General features: G+C 40.4%; 1 protein-coding gene across 10 annotated transcripts in view; it reads right to left on the reverse strand.

Moving 5' to 3' along the window:
* Window positions 1-18,768, reverse strand: part of DPF3 (double PHD fingers 3) — a 170,822-nt gene that overhangs the window by 19,633 nt on the left and 132,421 nt on the right. For 5 of the 10 annotated variants that reach the window (XM_054200178.1, XM_054200184.1, XM_054200183.1 and 2 more), the window contains one exon: window positions 16,704-16,832. In XM_054200178.1, the coding sequence (XP_054056153.1) occupies window positions 16,704-16,832 (129 nt within the window). Of the gene's footprint in view, window positions 1-3,931; window positions 6,739-12,523; window positions 13,887-13,939; window positions 15,646-16,703; window positions 16,833-18,768 lie in introns of those variants that run through there. The other 5 variants (XR_008466202.1, XR_008466204.1, XR_008466203.1 and 2 more) reach the window with 5 other exon arrangements.

An 18,768-nucleotide genomic window follows, 5' to 3' on the forward strand; every position in this document is an offset into this window, starting at 1 on the left:
ACTGCTAGGTGGGATCCCATTACCCATTAAATGTTTGGCAATTCTTAATGATACCTGCCCTGAGCCTAATGGGGACTTGTTCTTCTTCACATAATGCCAGACCCGTAAATATTTAAACAGTCACAGAGGAATCCAATGGGTGCAGATGTCCTTAGGAAATTCTTCACCATTTTTTTCTTTCAGATCACTAAGTACTTGTAAAATCTCACCCTTAATGGAAGTAAGGAAGGGGTCTTGGAGAGCTAATTAATGAAGAGGCTGACCTGGCCTTGCAAGGGAAATGAAGTTCCCTAACCCAGGGAAGGTCGTCTTCTCCAGGTGAAGGAATACATGGCTCTGGACTATCCGGATGTCTGAAGAGTACAACAGCAATCTGAATTCAACTTAGAGAGAGTTTGTGCATAGTTAAAAACTCTTCTAAGCCTCCAGGCTGATGGACACATTCAGAGACATAGTTGGTGTGCAACAAACCTGAGGAGAGATGGGACCTGTTCCTTAAGAAGCCCAAGCCCAGGTATCCCAGCAACGGATGAGAATTCTGAGCCAAGATCCAGCTGCAGAATCTACTGCACCATAAAAGAAATTGTTGAGCTTGAGGAAGGGCCTGGAAAGACTTTAGTGTTGTTTAACATATTTAAGCATATCAGAGCACTGATGTGAAGCAACTGAGATTTGTACCGACCGGGGAAAATTAATTTCTCAAACATAGGCTTAAAACCACCCCATGTAAACTCCACTGTACAAAGTGCTACGTGAACTTGAAAGCTACGTGACACTAAAAGAACAGTACCCCTTTAGTGACAGCACAATTTTCAACTATTTCCCCTCCAATGACTTCCTCTCATATTGGAAAGCTGACCTCAATACTAACTCCTGAGATCATCATATGAAGAAGTTAATGGCTGTTGGCTAACGAAACAAATCCAAACTAGTACGCTAAGTCTTCAGCAACGCTTGAGAAAACTCTCTCCAGCATTACTTAAAATCTCTAATCTGTTTCAAAAAAGAAGGCTGTATCTGAAAGATTTGGTCACGTTCATTCTCTTCCTGCAGTCCACAATGAAGCCACCAACACCAGGACACTAACAACAAAGACTGAAGAAACATAATGAGAAGGGGCTCCAGTCCAAGCAAAAAAATGACTCTTAACACCTGGGCAAACGTAGACATCAACTAGAAGGTCTTACTGAGAATTGTTTATGGAAGATAACAGCACTGAGAAATGAAACTCCACTTTGAAAAAACCCACTCAGCCTAAGACATTGAAGAGAGGCTATGTCTGTTCCTGCTCAAGAGGTACCATCTATCAGCTGGGATCCCAAAGGAGTCCCCTCTGCAAGCTCCCCAGAGCAGCTACCTCCCTCAGGCAGGCAGCAGTACTTCCAAGAGCTTCAGCCCACCGCCCGGCTTCAATGTTCAAAGTGTATTGCCTTTTCCACAGCAGTGCCATAGTTGGTTTGTAGGCCACTCAGAGCTACCACAGCTATCTTAGACAACATTAAACAAAACCGTTTCTAATCATATCCTGGATGGCAGTATTAGCCACAACTCCGTGCTCCAGAAATCTGCGCTTTTTTAAAGGTAAATGCCATCCATCTCGTCTTGTGGTGCAGGCACCATGGAGAATTACAGGCTGCAAGGACAAAACTTCACCAAATAACAGATGATACGGTAAACATTTCTAACACACACACACAGCAAGAGCATTTATTGAAATAGCAAAAAATGCAGTCAGGTCTTAAAAAATATACTGGTGATGGATGGCTCTCATCTTAGGTCTTTAAAACCAAAGATAGGACTAAACTTTGGCAAACGTCCATCTTTCATGCAGCAAAGGAAATATAATTTTACAATAATTTCCAAGGGACAATGGAGATCTTAAACACATCAAGCCATAATTTGGACAAGCCTAGCCATAGCTAAGAGGAGTAGTCACTGCTGGAGTGCTCTGCTACTTATGCTTTATGTAGTTGAGGTCCTACTCAGCCATCTTCAACAGTAGGGATGGACAGGGTACAGAGAAGTTTATGTCTTTGATAATGAGCATTAAAAGCTTGGTTTTAGAGAGACAGGGTTATGGGGTTTTTTATCATCTGTAGGCTGATGGATCTGATTACAAGTAGGGCTTACAAGCTCCCGGATACAATTTTAACCAGCTTTTTTTTCCTGATTCCAGGCGAAAGATTGGAACAAATCTTAAACCAGTGCAGTATTCTAGTTCAGGTCAAAGCAAAGAAGGCAATGCCATTTTCAGCCCATCCAGAGAACTCAAGATTCCAGCCTTCAGCTTTTTACTCGCTCCTCCTGCCATGTCTGACTCTCACCAGCAAGAACACTTCTCCAGACAGGAAAATACGATACCTTCCTAGCCAGCATGCCAACGTAAATCTGCTCTGGGGCTTAGGGAACAGTGGTATTTTTTTCTGTTCCGATAATTTCTGCAAAATTAAAACTTTCCTTTAGAACATTTCTATTTCCAGGCCTGTGGATTAAAAGAAAACCCACCAAAAAACAACAACAACAAAAAGCACCAAAACGTTCAAAGTAATAAGACTTATGCGGAGTTGTTCTCTGGAGTCTGACAGCCTGTAACAATAGCTCTGCTGTGGTGGGAAGGATCCCATTCATCTAAACAGGGTGTTGACAGACATCCATAAAGGCCAATTTCAACGTACACTTTCACTCCTGGTTACCTTAGCAGAAATGTCTAGCTCTGCTCTCTGCATCCATCACGCTGGGGACAATGAAAATGACAACTGCATTAGAATGGGAAATGACCTATTGAACAAGAAAAGTGCACTGATGCCACAAGCAGTTTCCTTCCTTCCTTTCTTCAACTTTCCTTTCTTTGATTTGTCACCATTCAGCTTTGCCCTCGGTCCAACCTCCGCCTGGGTCTCTCTGTCCTATGCAGCACAGCAGAAAGCTCAAGAGGAGCTAGAAGAAGAACAACAAAAGCAGCCATGGCCAGGGGCTCAGGATCTGTCATCACATACCCTGCCTCCTCTGTTTGCTTTGGGGTAGGAAAAGAAGGTTATTTGCTCCCCCATGAAATCCCCAAGGAAAAGTAGTTTTGTAGGCCTACAACTCAGATTATTGTTAAGAATATCTGAGAGCAAAGCGCAGAAAGAATATTGGAAGTTGCTAGGAGGGGCTTTAAAACCAGCAACCCTGTCACCTAGTATGTGCCCTAAGAAGAGCATCATAGCTACCTTCTCAGCACAGCTCAGAAATACGGTTAGCACCTTACCCCGCCTTTCAGCTGCCTCTGGTCCCCAGGGCCCAACAAGTGAAAAGGAAGGACAGACTTTTTAGCCACAGAACAGCTGAGGACAACCCATTAAGGAGTCCAAAAGCTGCTCTATCAGATTCCGAAGAGGTTCCCAAGAGCCACAGTGACTGAGGATATCAAAGGCAGATGAAACTGCCTTTTGCTTTCCTCCTTCTTCCAATGAATCTGCTAAAGGCCTCACACAGGTAAAGATAAGGTCTGAAGGCAAGCAGTGAAGTTTTCAAGTCATAGTCACCTGAAGAAAGAGTGAAGAAACAAAACACTAATGGAAATAAATATTACACATGTGAAAAATAAAACTTTATAAGGAAAGGCTAGAAAAGACCAAGAATAGTTAATTCTCTGCTGGAAAGACACACACCCTGACACACACAACTATTAAAAATAAGGCAGGTACATCTGTACAATTCTGTACAATTCCTATATTGCCTGACTGGATTCATTTCTGATGTGTTCTTTAGGACTTTTTTGCCATTTGATTGGCTGGGGAGGCAGTTCACTACTTTAAAGGATCTGTACCCCCATTAGAAGATCTCTTAAAAACCACACCGCAGCTGCTATTTTTGCAAGCAGCTGCCAAAGTAGAAAGGGCCATCTATAGCCTCTACTGGTAGCAGAGAAATTGATGAGAAGGTAGAGGAAGGCAACAGAGCTTCATAAAAATGACAGGAGGCCCATTAGGGAAGAGGACACACAGAGTTTCCTAAAAAGATGGCATTTAAACTGAAACAGTATTTCCTCTTTCTCTTTCTATCCTATACAACCATGCTATTAATCTAATGTGTGTAAAGGGAAAGGAAGGGTTCATGTCTGCACTGTGAAATGCAGCAAAGGGAACCATAGTTTCCAGTTACTCCAGTGACTGCATTAGAAATGGCATAGGTAGGGTCACAACTCCTTGAGGCAATGCCACTAAAATCTATATGAAAAGCTCTCGTATCGTTTACACTCCACCTTTGAATCTAAATTAACTTAATGCAACTCTATTCGTCTCATGGAGAAGGTTATTAAAATACAAACACATTTAGGAAGATCCTCTATTATCATCAAATGATAGGAAACATTCTTAAAATGAGTCCTACACAAAAGCAGTATTTTATTTCCTGCCTACCTTCACTATAGCAAGCAACAGGACCAGTTTCTGTAGTCCAATGAATGGAGAAGAGAAAGTAAAAGAGAAAAAGGAAGAGAATTCTTGGTTAATGTCATGCTTCATTTAGAAATACAAAAAAAAATCCAGGGACAAAAGTCATAATTTACAAAATGGAAAAGGGAAACAAAATCAATAGAGGAGGAAGTTTTATTTTAAGCTTCAAAGAGAGTATTATAAACCATGGAGAGCTTAGAAAAGTATATGTACAAGTAGTATGTTATTCAACAATGTCTCCTTAAAAGAAGATTATTTGCACTAAAAAAGACCTTGTGGAATTGGTTTGATAAAGTAATATTTACAGAAGAATATACAGTAGGGACGTTGGAAGCAGAACTTTTATTTGGAAGGAATATTACATAAACTGAACACAGACCCTACAGTTTGCAAATCTTCATTACAGTTGTGCGTCTTGTTATATTTTGATGAAATAAAATTTAATTTCTTTTTTTCTCTACAGGCAGTTCACCACTGCAAGTTTAGAAACCAACAAAATGAACAAAACAAAACCATCCTGCTAATGAGTCCGATTAGGACATAAATGTTGTCATTAAACTTAGTGGGAGCAGGACTCAGGTCTACCAGACATCTTACATAGTTATTTTTGGCCCTATGGGTTAAACTGGGAAGGAGAAGGAGAAGGGGAAGGTGGAAGAGGACAAAATCTGCTGCTACTGACACACGAAAAACTCTCAATGAGGTGAGTTTGAGTTTTAGGTGTGCAAGAAACACAATGCAGGATCAGGCTCTCTGGCAGCTTCACCTAGTCAGGATGCATTTTTTGTAGACATAGCTTTTTTTCACTCTGAAAGCCAACATAAGCCACAGTAACAAAACCACTTTTTCTATCTATACCCTGGGTCTATACAAATAGGTACATCTGGCACCCCAGTTACAGAGGAGAAGCTAATCTCAGAGCCAAGTCCAATACCCTTCTCCTAGGACACAAGGCTATCCTGCATCACACATGACAGCGAACAGTCCCGCGCTATCCGCTGTGAGCAGATTTGGCAGCTGACAAAATCCTCCATTGCTTGTACGGAGCAGAACACCTTATTTCACTGAGATGACGACTAACAACTTAGAATTCGGGATGTGAAAGTCCCTCACTGCTGCCTCACAGGACAATTTAGGATTGTAGCTGGGGGAACTCGCATTCTTCTCCTGCTGAGTAACCCCTGTTGCTTACTGCTGACATGCGGGTGCACCTGTACACTTGTAAAGTCCACTACCACTTAAGAAAGGGCTGAAGTACACAAGGTTCCTACACACAGCATCATCCTTGACTCCAACAGGAAGCTCTGTGCCAAGAGCACTTGAACATTTAGATACTTCTCTTACAGCCAACTCACAATCAGCTGTGGAATTACCAAAGCAAAAAATAATACTAAAATTAACAGAATTGTTTTCCCTTTTTTAAACCCCTCTTTAAGAAGCAGAAGTATTTCACAGAGTTGCTCAAGAGCAAACCTCTTTTACTGTGCAGAAAAGACACATCAATCCTACTGGGAGAAGACAGTCCTTTGAATTGGACACAGAATCTGGTAACAAAAAAATCCAGCCACTGAGCTTGGTCTTTGCTATTTCAACAGTTTTTGTTCAGATTTGTGCCTAGCACAGTACAGTAAAGTAAGCTTTAAGCATCTAACAGGTTAATATTATTAAGGAGAAAGTAAACCAGAACAATCTTCACTTACCACATCCAATTTGCAAAAAACAAAGAACCCAGCACATGTATGAATGGCTTCTTTAAAGTAAGAGAGAGAGCAGAGTTGATCTTTATTTTCATTATTTAAAAAAAGTTTTTTCCTTAAAGTAAATATTCAGTCTTTATTTTACATTAAGTGCTTTTTAAAATTTCATGTCTTCACAAAATTGTATTTAAAATTTGAAGTAAAATGTATTTCAAACAAAAATACTGTGCAACTTCAGCACTTATTTTCTCTCTTAAATATCGAAATAAATAAAATAGTTAAGTCTTTTTTCAGTTTGTTTTTCAGTCAGTTCTACTGTAGATCAATTCCAGTTTGACCTGGGTTTACACACACACGTAAAAGAAAGTGAAATCAAGACTTTAAAAAACTTCTTTGTATTGCACCAGCTTAGGGCATCCCCAGAACTTCTCTCAACAGTTGGCGGCCGACTTCCCACAGTCCAGGCTCCTGTGCCAGATGAAACACGGGTACGGAAGGGTCAGGGCAAGGAGAGGAGAAGTATCAAAGCATCCTGGCTTCTCTTGGCCTTCTTCTGAAATGTCTTGCTTGAAGGATGCTGGAGTCCAAGAGGGCAGGGCTGACTGCAGAGGGAAAGGCAATACAAAGTAAAACTAAACAAACTCAAACAGACAACAAAAGCAAGCACTCAAAAAAAAAAAAAAAACCCATGAAACAGAAGCAGCATAAACCAACCTTCCAACACTGTTTGCATTCTAATTCTTTGAAAATATAGCTCAACAGTCTCAGTTTCAACTGATCGTGGGAGCCATGAGTAAATGCAAAGGAAACAAATAGGATATGAAGGAGCATATCCAAAAGAAAGGCACTGAACGCTGTCCAACTTTCTTACTGTGAACATCATTAAATAATCTTCATCATTCAGCTTAGATAGCTGTCTCTTCACTAGAGGTTAAGACCTTTGCTTATGAAATCCTGCTCTGATTACATTGCTATATTACTAATTATTTGCGCAGACCCACAAGTGTATGCAGTGCTGCACAAGACATTTTTAGAAGCCTGAACGATACATGTAGGGTGGCAGCAATATACCTTCTGGAAATAAGTGAAAGACTGCATTTTGCATTGTCTTTAATCCATGAACAGACTAAGTTGCATACTGCTAAGCTCCTGAGCAGTATTAGATAGCCAATAAAACAATCTCTCTATTTCCACAAAATGCAAGTGCCTCCCCCCATGTCTTCCCCACACCTCTCATATCAGTTCTGGATGACACGAAGGTCCAAAATCTTAGGAGATGCCAGTAACCAAAAGGATAACTCAAAGACATGAACTGGCAGCATCCCCTTAACAGGGGTATCAGAACTTGAAATCGCAAGAGCTGGGGTTTTTTTCCTAAATGTTATTACTACTTGTCTTCTCTGAAATTGGCAACTTAACAGTTATGGAGATACAGAGAGGGACATGAAAATAGTTCCGACCCAATCTCAGTATTCTATGGTATTTATACAGGTTGGGTTTTTTCAGCCCTGGTAGATATCTGGCAAAGAGAACAAAGGTTGGTAGGGTTTATTGTAATGCCTCGGTCAGCAAAAATTCAGTCTGGCTACATTCCTGCACTGTGAGGGTTTGTCAAAACAACCCCATGCCAGCATGAACACATGCATGTGCCTCATGCTTTACATATACTCATAGCTACAAATTTTATATAAATAAGAAAAAAATCACAGAGAATAAGAAATGGGTGTTTACTGGAAACATCTACATATGTTGCAGCACAAAACACATTGGGCAGATTTTGCAGTTTTTATAATAAGATGACTCCCAGTGGGGTCAATACAATGTTTGCTTGAGGAATTGATTCAGTAAAACTGCTTGCCGTGGGGAAGAGGCAAATTGCATGAGAAGCCAGGGTTTGAAAGCTCCATAGTTTGATGGTATTTGAATTATAATTTTAGGGCCCATCTCAAAATATCATTGCGAGAATTAACCAAAGAAAGGCCAAGGCAGGAGAGAACGCAGTTGTTACCCGGCACAGTCCGGACTCAGCGACTCTCTGGGTGCAGTTCTCATTTGCTCCATGCATCAGCAGGCAGCAAACTGAGTCTCTGTCTTCAATCAAGACCCTAAGCTGAGGTCTGTAAAATGGCAAACTAGAACTCAAAATGAATAACTAATGTAAAAGCTCAAAGGCAAAACAATGCGGGGAGGGGATTCTAATAACACATTCTGCTGAAACAAATGGCCATCTCGGAGCTTGTCTACACCATACTAGCAAGCGTATTAACAGTGAGGTTTCATTCAATAAAAGCAATAGCTAATAAAGCCCAGTGCTAATCCTTCTGAAGCCAGTGGCAAAGTTCTCTCTGGACCTTGTTTCAGCAGCCTAGGCTCATCATTTATGACCTTACCACATATGTACAATGTTATTCTAAGCACCATTACATATACAAGAAATAAATATCCAACCACAAAACTGGGGGTGCCTGGGTGGAGGGAAGAGATGCAAAGTGAAGTAAAACAGATTTCAGCTCCATCCCTGTTCTACCACATGCCTCACGATCTCCTTTTATTTTTTAACTGTTACTCTAGAATCCCTTATTTTCTTAAAATTTTCTCCATCTATACTATCATGCTTAAAATTTTAAACTGTTGTCATGCAAGATCTGAGATCTGTCCCTGCTAAAATGTCAATTAATTAAGTGCCACCAAAGGGAACATGCTAAGGATCAGTGCACATTCTACAGAGCCTTTCTTTTCCCTAATCAGCTGCTCAAGCAGCACGTCACTTCCTTATTTCTCCTGCTTCCATCTGTGAATCAGAGTTTGCAGAAGATGGCTTAGGAAATTATGTGTCTTTTCTAAGATCCTTTAGTATGGAGCAGTAGAAAGGTGCCCGAGGAGACAGCTCACATGATTAAACACAGAAAAGTCTGAATCTAGGGCCTGAAATGAAACGTCCCTTTCTTCACATTTCACATCGAAACAGTCTTATTTTGGTACATGGTTTGTGTGGGAGCACGTGTTTCAGGAGAATCTTTGGACAGCCTTGTGCTAACCTTCCTCTAATAAGAAGGACTTCTTTGGAGGAGGACTGGAAGAGCCAGGCTTGTGATTAGTTGAAGGACTGCACCTTCAAAGATCTTCTTATGAAGCTCAGAACAGCAGGTCTCATTGAACTGCTGAAATCACTGGGGAATACAGAGCATCACATTCCTTTCTGATTTCAAAGATGACTGTATTTTTTAGGTACAACCCAGAATCCGCATTGAACACTCTCTTTATACCTTCCTAGTTTGGTTTTGTACTTATGTGTCTTTGAAGATACAATTGGCAGTATGCGGTTCCCTCATTTCTGACCTGGCTATGCTAACGTCCGGCTTCTCTCTTCTTTTTTTTTTCATTGCACTTGGGATATCTCCTCATATATATTTTCTGCCCCATTATCATTGTCATCTTCCTCTCATCCATCTGAGAGAGTATCATGTAGCAGCCCCTTTGCTTTACCTTCATCTCTGACTTACGAGCTACCAACCTTATTTCCCTGTTCCCAGCCTTCACTCCAGCAGTACCTGCCCTGAGAATATTTCATTTCCATATCAACACTCCATTCAATATTCACCATTAACACTACTTTACAACCTAGCTTAAACAAGTACTCTTTTACTTCCATCTGTACATCTTCATTTCCTCCCTATGATTGATGCCTTCCTATGGTTAGCACCACACTGCCCAGTCTGCTGGAATAAACTCATGCTGGTTACCTCAGTTTAATAAAAATTCTTGAGGAATCCAAGGACTACTCTGCTCTCCATAACAATGAATTTCTTTTACCTTCCTTCCTCTCTCAAGACTAGATTGAACCAGTGACCGCCCATTTACACATTAATGATATAAATAACAGTGATGGGTATTTTTCTATGCTAACTGTAATAAATGTCAGCTGGCAATTTTTATGCACTCTCTGAGCTGTTGTGGCTTCTTTCTGAGGGTACTGAGCTACCCGGTTGTCACAAAGATGGGTGGTTATGTTGCGAAAGGATTAAGACTGTATGCATTGTTATAGTAACTGCGTTTGTGAAACTAAATCAAGACTTAATGAATTATGGGCATCTGATCATTGTTTGTATTCCAGAAGAGCCCAGAGTGTGTTAGGCATGGTTCACAAAAAACAATGGTAAGGACTCCACTTGGAAAAAATTATATTTAGAGTATGCCTCTTCTGCAGTTGATGCAGTGAGTGGAGTTCTTCAGAAAAGATGTACCTCGGTAGGTTCCAGCTAGCCCAGGTGCTGCGAGGACTATAGCCAGCACAGCAGCATGGAGCCCAGGGTGGGCTGCAAGAGCATGCAAGAAGCTGGGTAAATACAGCACTCAGTAAAGGCTGAGCTCTGGGCTGCCATCCCCGTACCAGTGGCCGGGTGAAGCTGGCTGGTTCCAAGTGAGTAAAGCCTACACCTCTCAGGCAGTACAAGGTAGGCCAATGAAAACTCAACTCTCTTCATGTCCTTGATAATTTGGGTCTCCATTACTCCTGTGAGCCTTTCCCGGTTAAAGCATACTCTGATTGTATTTTGGGGAACACTGGGTAAAATTAAAATTCTTTTCTTAACCTTCTGATCTGTGTGACATGACTGCTATATGGATACAAGAAGTAGGTGTAAGATGGATGCAAGAAATCCTGTTGCTTGTTTACTGTGGATTTGACACATTTCTAGGTACTTGCTCCCTTTCTGTTTTCCCTGTTGTTCACGTGGGCACATCATAGAGTAGCAAGAGAAAGAAAAAAAAAAATTTAAAGGACCGTAGGATTGAAGGGCAAGAATAGCAGAATACATCCATTTGAATTTCATTTTCCAAATTCTATAACATTTCAGATTTGCAGTATTTCTTCACGAACTGGGAGCAACTCTACTTCTGGACCAGGTTCTGCTCTCAGTTACATTAGCATAAATTTAGACAAAAACCACTGGACTTTTTACTGATACTACTCTTGGGTTACAGTAAGGTCAGTATGGAATAAGTGAGCCCACAGTGCCTCACCCAAGCGCTGGTTCCACCCATTCTTGGTTGGGAAGCGTCTTCCATTTTGACTTCTGTTGCTCTTTATTTTAATGTCTGCATTATCTATATGTGTGTTTGTGTCTGTGTAGATACATTTCTGATGTATGTTTACCTATACATACACACACAGATAGATAGATAAAATGATGCAAATATGCAAACTAAGTCCTAACTCTTTCAGGAATTTTGAAAAAACAGATGCCTGTATGTTTGTGCCTCACCCCTGGAAACCATCTAAAGTTTGAGCTTTTAGTAAGTACGGAAGAGTGGCAAAATATTATAAATTTACCTTGTGTTCCTTCAGAGAAAAAAGGACTGGTTGTGGAAGGAATGGATGTTTTTATCAGTTAAAGTACGCTTTTCATTGACATTGTTAAGTCAAAATATCATTGATTTGACACTTGATCGATTATGATACACCAGCAGGAGCAGAATAGCAACAGAAAAGGATTATCAATATGGGAAAAGCTTAAACAAGGCTTTATCTTGGCAGGTGTGCATGGCTCTGACATGTGCTGTCCTATGGTATAAACACACAGAGGCATTTTGTAATGTTTTGTGACACTACTCTGAAGGCATATTATTAATGTAATCTAGACATCAGTTAGCATGTATTCTGCCCATGCACTTAAAAGCAGAATCAGGCCACTGCTTCTTGCATGTCTAAAAGTGAACAATAAAAAAAATTAGAGAATGGATCCTTTCTCTTTTTTTTAAGGTTTATAGTGTGGGGGGAAAGTTGAAAGAGCTCTCTCAGGCAGTATTGCGCTACCGCAGCAAAAGTAACAGGAGAAATGTAATCCTTTCGGATAGACTTAATTCATACATTAGAATGCATATATTTTATATATATATATATATATATATTTGAATGAGGTATATATATATCTCCAAAGTCTTCATTGTGAGGCTGAGATTTTTATTTCGGTATCAAAAACACACGCCTCCAGTTTAAGGATTAGACGCTACCCAGATAAATGTCTATTTTGCCTCTAATTTAAGAGAGGCCATGATTTCACCCTGTTTGGCATTATACACACCAGTAAAAATATATCCTTGGAACCTAATCTTGCCCACGCTTCAGGGAGATTTTTGCCTGCATTAGGACAGCAAAATGTAACCTACACACTGACTCCTTTTGAATCACTTCAGACTGTACGAGGCTGGATTCTGCTCCCACAGAACCTCCATCAGCTTCACCAGGGGCATGAATGTGGCGCATACTCATAACACAATTTAATCCATGGGACTTACTCCTACAACAAAGCTCAGTCAAGGCTCTGTTGAAAATCCAGGGCACAGAGATTTCACAATTGAGTGAAAGACATTTCAGCTTGCACATACCTTTCAAATCCTGCTGCATGTTTCCTCCTTTCTGGGAAAGTCGCTGGGAAGGGAGTCACTCTCTTCTCCATTGCCCTTGGAACTTTAATGACTATTGCTTTGGTTTATGTCAAGAGAAGCTATTGAAAAGCAAACAAAGTGTCTCACAAGACACTACAGAGAGAAAAAAACTGGGCGACACAGGAAAAAATGCTGTGAATTAAAATTTAAAAATGGAAAGAAAAGTACAAGTGAGGTATTTTTCCATATCATTTCTTCCATGATTCTCTCCTCCATCTGTTTTGTCTTTGACGTCTACAACTTGCCATTCATATTCCATCCCTATGCTTGGAAATTGCTGTCCATGAAGTGAAAGGTGAAGGAAAAGAAAAAAAAGTAGAACGGAGTGAGGAAGACATGAAGGGGTGCAGGGAAGAAGAGATCTATTGAGTGTAAAGGTGTCCAAAGGAGGGATGGAAACGTGTTCCCCAAGGTCATGGTCTTCAGTGGTGCTGCTTGTATTTTCAAGCTGTTAAAGACAAGCGTAGCAGGTGTACAAGAAGAGCCAAACTCCACATGCTACAGTAAGTGCAAAATCTCAAAACGCAGAAGCCATCACATTAAGGGTTTCCTTGTCCTCCAATAGAGTCCGCCCACAGTGGTTCTCTAGAAACAGTTCTATTATCGAGTAGACATCCATTGCTTTTTGTTTTTTTGTATTTTTATTTAAAAAGTAGTTTTTCTAATAATATATAGAATATATAAATAATAATAATTAAAAAACCTATTTGCATTTGCTTTCTGCTCTCCAACCCATCTGTATTTTTCATGGTTTGCCGATATATATATTAAAAGACAAGAAAATCAACTCTGCTCACTATTAAAAAAAATATTAAATCCACCTTTTACGTTTCCAGAGAGAAAGAGAAGGGGGGAGGTGGGAGGAAAACAAATTAAAATGAAAAAAACAACAGGAAAATCAAAACCTTCTGTCTCTTCGAAGTAGTTGTCAAAAGCTTTAAATGCTTGTGCTTTCAGTGTACACCCCACAGGAAAAACAACAAAAATAACAACAAAAAACCCCAAAAACCCAAGGACCTAAAATTAAAAAAAGAAAAAGGTAATAATAATCCTAGTAGTAAAAAGGACAGCAAATCACTCAGAGTTTGTGTGTCTTTTTAGTTATTTTAGCAGCCGCCCTTTTTGTCTGCAGAGGGAGAGCTGCCACCACAGCCACCTCCTCGGCTCGAGAGAGGCTCTTCTGCATCGTCCTCGTCAAAGCCATGAAAGGTCGAGGTGTCGCTTTCTGACGTGGAACCGAACAAGTCCTCCGTAGTGCGTGCTGGCGCTGCTTCGTCCCTCCTGCCTTCTCTTCCCAAATGAGCTGACATGTATGATGAATATATCAGCACATGGGTTAAGCAATAGGCATCATCATCATAATTTTTTTAATCATCATTATTATTAAACAATTCAGACTATTGAGCTCATAGGTGTGTGCTTGTATGTGCCCGCGCACCTCAACAACATAGCTCAGTAGAACTGCAGTAAGGAAAATAAAAAAGGATCAGTTTCTCTTCCAAAGAAAAAAAAAAAATCTACAAACAACACAGGTGCCCATAGCTATGGCAGCGAAAGGGTTAATCGTATTTTCCTCTCTTCAAAAGACATTAAAATATTTTCTTGTGATTGCCTAGATCAATTTTAAAAGATTTTTGGACCGTATAAGTAATGAGACACCGTTAGCTCTAAGCACAATGACTATCCTTCAGACTGGCATCAACTGTCGCAAATTCACTGCTATAGAAATGTAATCTACCAGGTAGCTCATCAACCTCAGGACTATTTTTTATCCCTGTCCTTCACCTGATCCTAAAGAGCCTCCTCTGTAGTCAAAATGAAATACATTTTAAAGACTAAGTAAAAGTAACCTAAACAAATGCTTTTATTCCAATTCCATGGCATCTCCTTCAAAAATAAAAACCAAACCGAAACAAATATATACAGTTCAACAGCTACGAAGAGAAGTGACCTGTCTTAGGTAACACTGAAAAGTTCAAATGTGTGCGAGTCAATCCACCTTTCAATATGGAACAGGAAATTCTCCACACAGGACATCAATAGCAGCGACAACAACAACAACGAAAACAAGACTGAATGACTGAGGTTTATTTTCTCCCTCAATCAAACATGTTATGTGATTAATAGTATAGCCTCCAAATTCCCTCTTCAGGAAAGGGAGAGAAAAAGATGTATCTTGTGCCCCAGTAATATGAAGGTGTGAGATTTTAGGGAACGGCTATTTTATTATTCAGAAACAGTAGCATGATATTAAGCAACCAACTGTTTGGTCCCTGCTGCAGCTGCAGGAATCAGCCATATAACAAGTACACTGCATTGCTTGAGAAATGAAGAATTAAATCCTGTTCATGAAAAGAAAATTGATATAACAAAATAATTGGCAGATGAACCACCTTGTAAACATGTGATTTTACTGACTTTGTGAAGGGAAGAAACAATACACTTTCCATGACCTCTCTTTCAGTATAATGAAAATGTTCTCCATTATCAAGAAAGAGAAAGATGGCAGCCATTGAAGAGTTTTCATTGTTTAAGTTTACAGATTAGTGTGTGGTTGTACCTTAATCACTTTCATCACACATCAGTCACAGCATTGCAGACCTCTATGAATGACCCAGGTGGGTCAGAATTTGTGAAAAGATAGCATTTAATGGAACTGATTTTGCACAATTCAGGTTACATGCAAATCTACTTGTTCTATCACACTAAGGAATCAAGGGAATTAATGTATTTGTGTTACATTCTGATATAATCACCACAGCAATGTTTAAATAGCAAAAAATATGGATCCATCTCACTGTGCTGTATCAGGACAATACTGAAAGGAGTTATATTGAACTACAACAATCAAGGGAAAGGGCAATGATCTTCCAAGATGGCACCTCAGACCGCATGAGCTTCCCCCTTCAGTTATTAAGATGCAAACCATATACACTAAAAGGTCCATGTCCCTGACTGCACAGCATTCGTAAGGACACCCCTGGAGAAAACCGAAGGGGTTGCCATTGGTCCTCTGGTGACGAGTCAGTATCACTTCAGAATGTCTTCAAAGGTCACAAAAACTGCAGAAGGCAATTTGTCAGTGAGAGTCTAGTCCTGCTCCCACTGAATGTGGCAAGAGGCTTACAATGAATTTCAGCGGGAGCATAAAAAGGCCATTCCCTTGGCACAAGAACACTCCACATCACATTTCAGCCACCATGCAACAGACACCTTTCAGTGACTACGGTACAGAAGCAGCAGCAGCAATACTGAATTTCAAGGTCTCTCTGGTTTTCAGATTTCCATTTGATGGTCTTATCACCACTAATATCACCACTGTCCAGAAATATTGCAACTGGAAACTTGGACCGAAGCTGGAATATGCCGTTGTTAAAGGTCTCCCATTCCCTCTACCACCACCACCACATCCCATGCGAGCTATAAATAACTGCTCAGCTGGGATAAAATTTCCCAAAAAAAGAGAAAGAATGAAAGAAAAACCAGAAAGAAAGGAAGAAAACAACAGTCCAGAAATAAAGACAACTCAGAATGGGAAAGACACAATTGCCTACATTTAAAAAGAGAGAAGGGAAGAAAATGGAGAAATAAAAACCTCTTTAAACAAAATTAATGATAGTCATCTTGTAAGAGGATAATTCTTGACAGCTACCCCCCATCCTTACCCTGTAATTTCCTCCCTCTTTCTTTTTTGGATGAAGAAATGCATGAAATGTGTAATCAATGGAAACGCTTGTCATGCAACTTTCATAAATCTTGTAAGTAATTTATAGTTGTAATTGCAGCATTTGAAGACAGAGCCCATTCTTTAACATTGCCATAGGATTTTCTCCTTCCATTTGAAGAGCAACTTCTACAGGTACCAATGTTCACAGAAGCCAATAAATACATTAAAACTTTATTATTTCATATGGCCCCATTAGCTTAAAAATGTGAATCCAGCAATGGGGTTTATGACAGAAAATTCCCCAGTCATCCTTTCCCACAAACACAGACAAGAGGTAAGACCTCGTGTTCTATCCTGTCCCAAATGCACTACCTTTTTTCAAAATCTTCAGGAGTAAAACAGAAACCACATGAATGCCTTTGTACAAGAAAGTTGCAAGAAGGAGTCACCTACCAGAGCGCCCACAGTCTGAGCATGATACAAGTTCCTCAGGCCGGCCACTTTTTTTGTTCATATTGGAGCCTCCGAGGCAGAAGTCACAGTAGTTATTGGGAATGATGACCCCGTCTGGTCCTTTCTGGGCTGCAGTCAGGTTAGAAATTAGATTAACTTAAAGAGCATTCAGTTTGGACATATACCCCTTCTCCTTGATATGATGTTAGCTCGGTGAGTTTGCAGGCTACAGGCTTCCCAAAATATTATCAATTATAACAAAAAGTGAACCGTATCAGTCACGTCCATTTTAAGTATGCCCTGTAGTGTATCTATTTTGCCTAAAATGCATTTTAACACTTCCTTTATAATGCCAGCTGGGCTGGTGCCTCCCAAGGACCTGCTGCCAGAGATCCCTGTACAGTTCAGCGACACACGGGCATAGAAACAATCCCTAATACAGAATCAGACCAATGCTGTCAGTGAGCCAAGCCTGGTTTTTCAGACAGCAGTCATAACCATAAACCCGCAAAATAGAAATACAGAAAGGAAAAATACATTCCCCAAAACTCAAAAACCAACAGCAAGGAGATACGGGGATAGGTACCCTAACTGGTTTTATTTCAAGTAGCTTTTTGGGGGATTACAGCTTGAAGTGGCAGGGTGTCCTTAGTCAAGAAGTTGGTTCAAACGCCAACAGGCGTCAAATATTCACAGGCAAAGCCACTTGCGGGTGATTCAGCCAAGGGCTAAGCTACCTGCAGCAGAGCGCATGTCCCCTGGGAGGAGTGGGGAGGGCAGCAGGTCCAGCACCACCCCAGCAGCCAGCCCAGGGCAGATGTCCCAGCAGGCAGAGTTAACAACTCTTTCAGCCAGGAAAAAAGGAGGGAAATTACATTCTAATTTTCCATCTAGGAATAGTTGGAAAGGAGCAGACATACACGGGGTCTTAAGTAGAGGAGACAGTTTCCCGAGAAAGGAGAGAAGGGCAGAGGTCTTCTGCATTCCTATTAGTTGAGCAGAACAGCAGTGTGCTTTTTTGCTCACTCACAACTGCCATTTTCCTCCTCCCCAGAGAGGGAAAACATCTTGTTCCTGTACACTCTAACTAGGAACTGGGGAAAGGAGAGGGGAGGTAGGGGGAATGGTTGGTCTTTGTCTTTGTTTGTCCTTTTTAGCTTAAAAATTCCAGTGGTATACCTGGCCTAAGCCTACCCCATGAAGATTTCTACAAACTAGAAAATTAAGACCTTTAAACTGTACCGTCTATATTTAATTATGGTTTTAATGCATATTTTGTAACTTGCATATTTTTAACAGATGTTTTGACAGCCTTTATTAATGGTCTTTTTGTCCACATCCAAGTTTTCCCCAAAGAACAATGACATTCTAAAGGGCTTCTGGTAGCAGTCCAAGACATACACTTAAAATTAAAATTTCCTTGGAGTTCAATCTGCTTTTCTGGTTTGGGTGCATCTAGTTATCCATTTACTTCCAGGTGTTGATTAGCTGAGCTTTTTGAAGACTGGTAACTGAAAGATTACAGGTAAGGTGAAATTAAGAAAAAAATTAAACCCCATAAGGCTGCAAATACATCAATACCTTCCTGCATGGTCGCAGAGTCCCTGACAGTATTTACAAAACATGGGCTTTGCTCTGAAATGGTCTTGGTTAGCAGATCCCCAGTTCTCCCAATACCAGAGAGAAGCTCCCAGTCTAAGGTTAGCATTTTGCCTGTTTACAGAGAGGCATTTAATACGTGCATGCAAGATAAGCAAAAAAAGAACAGGAACCAGGTGGAAGCCTAACTCACTGGCTCATTTTAAGAGCGGTAACAAAATGATCATAAAGTTGCTACTCGTACATATTTTGTGTTTAAAAAGCAGATCTCCCTAGCATTTATTTTTCCCACTACAGCCCCATTCTGAAAAAGTTAAGTAATTACTTCTTTATATTGTGCTGCATCTACAGACAGGCCATGTGCAATGCAAACTCAGCAAGCTCAGCATTCAGTCATTTTGGTTTTTTGTTCCTTGTTACGTCACTTCACCTTTCATCCAAGATTCTTAAAGTGCCTTACAGATAC

Source organism: Rissa tridactyla, chromosome 4, assembly GCF_028500815.1.
Source record: "Rissa tridactyla isolate bRisTri1 chromosome 4, bRisTri1.patW.cur.20221130, whole genome shotgun sequence".
Classification (NCBI taxonomy): Eukaryota; Metazoa; Chordata; class Aves; order Charadriiformes; family Laridae; genus Rissa; species Rissa tridactyla.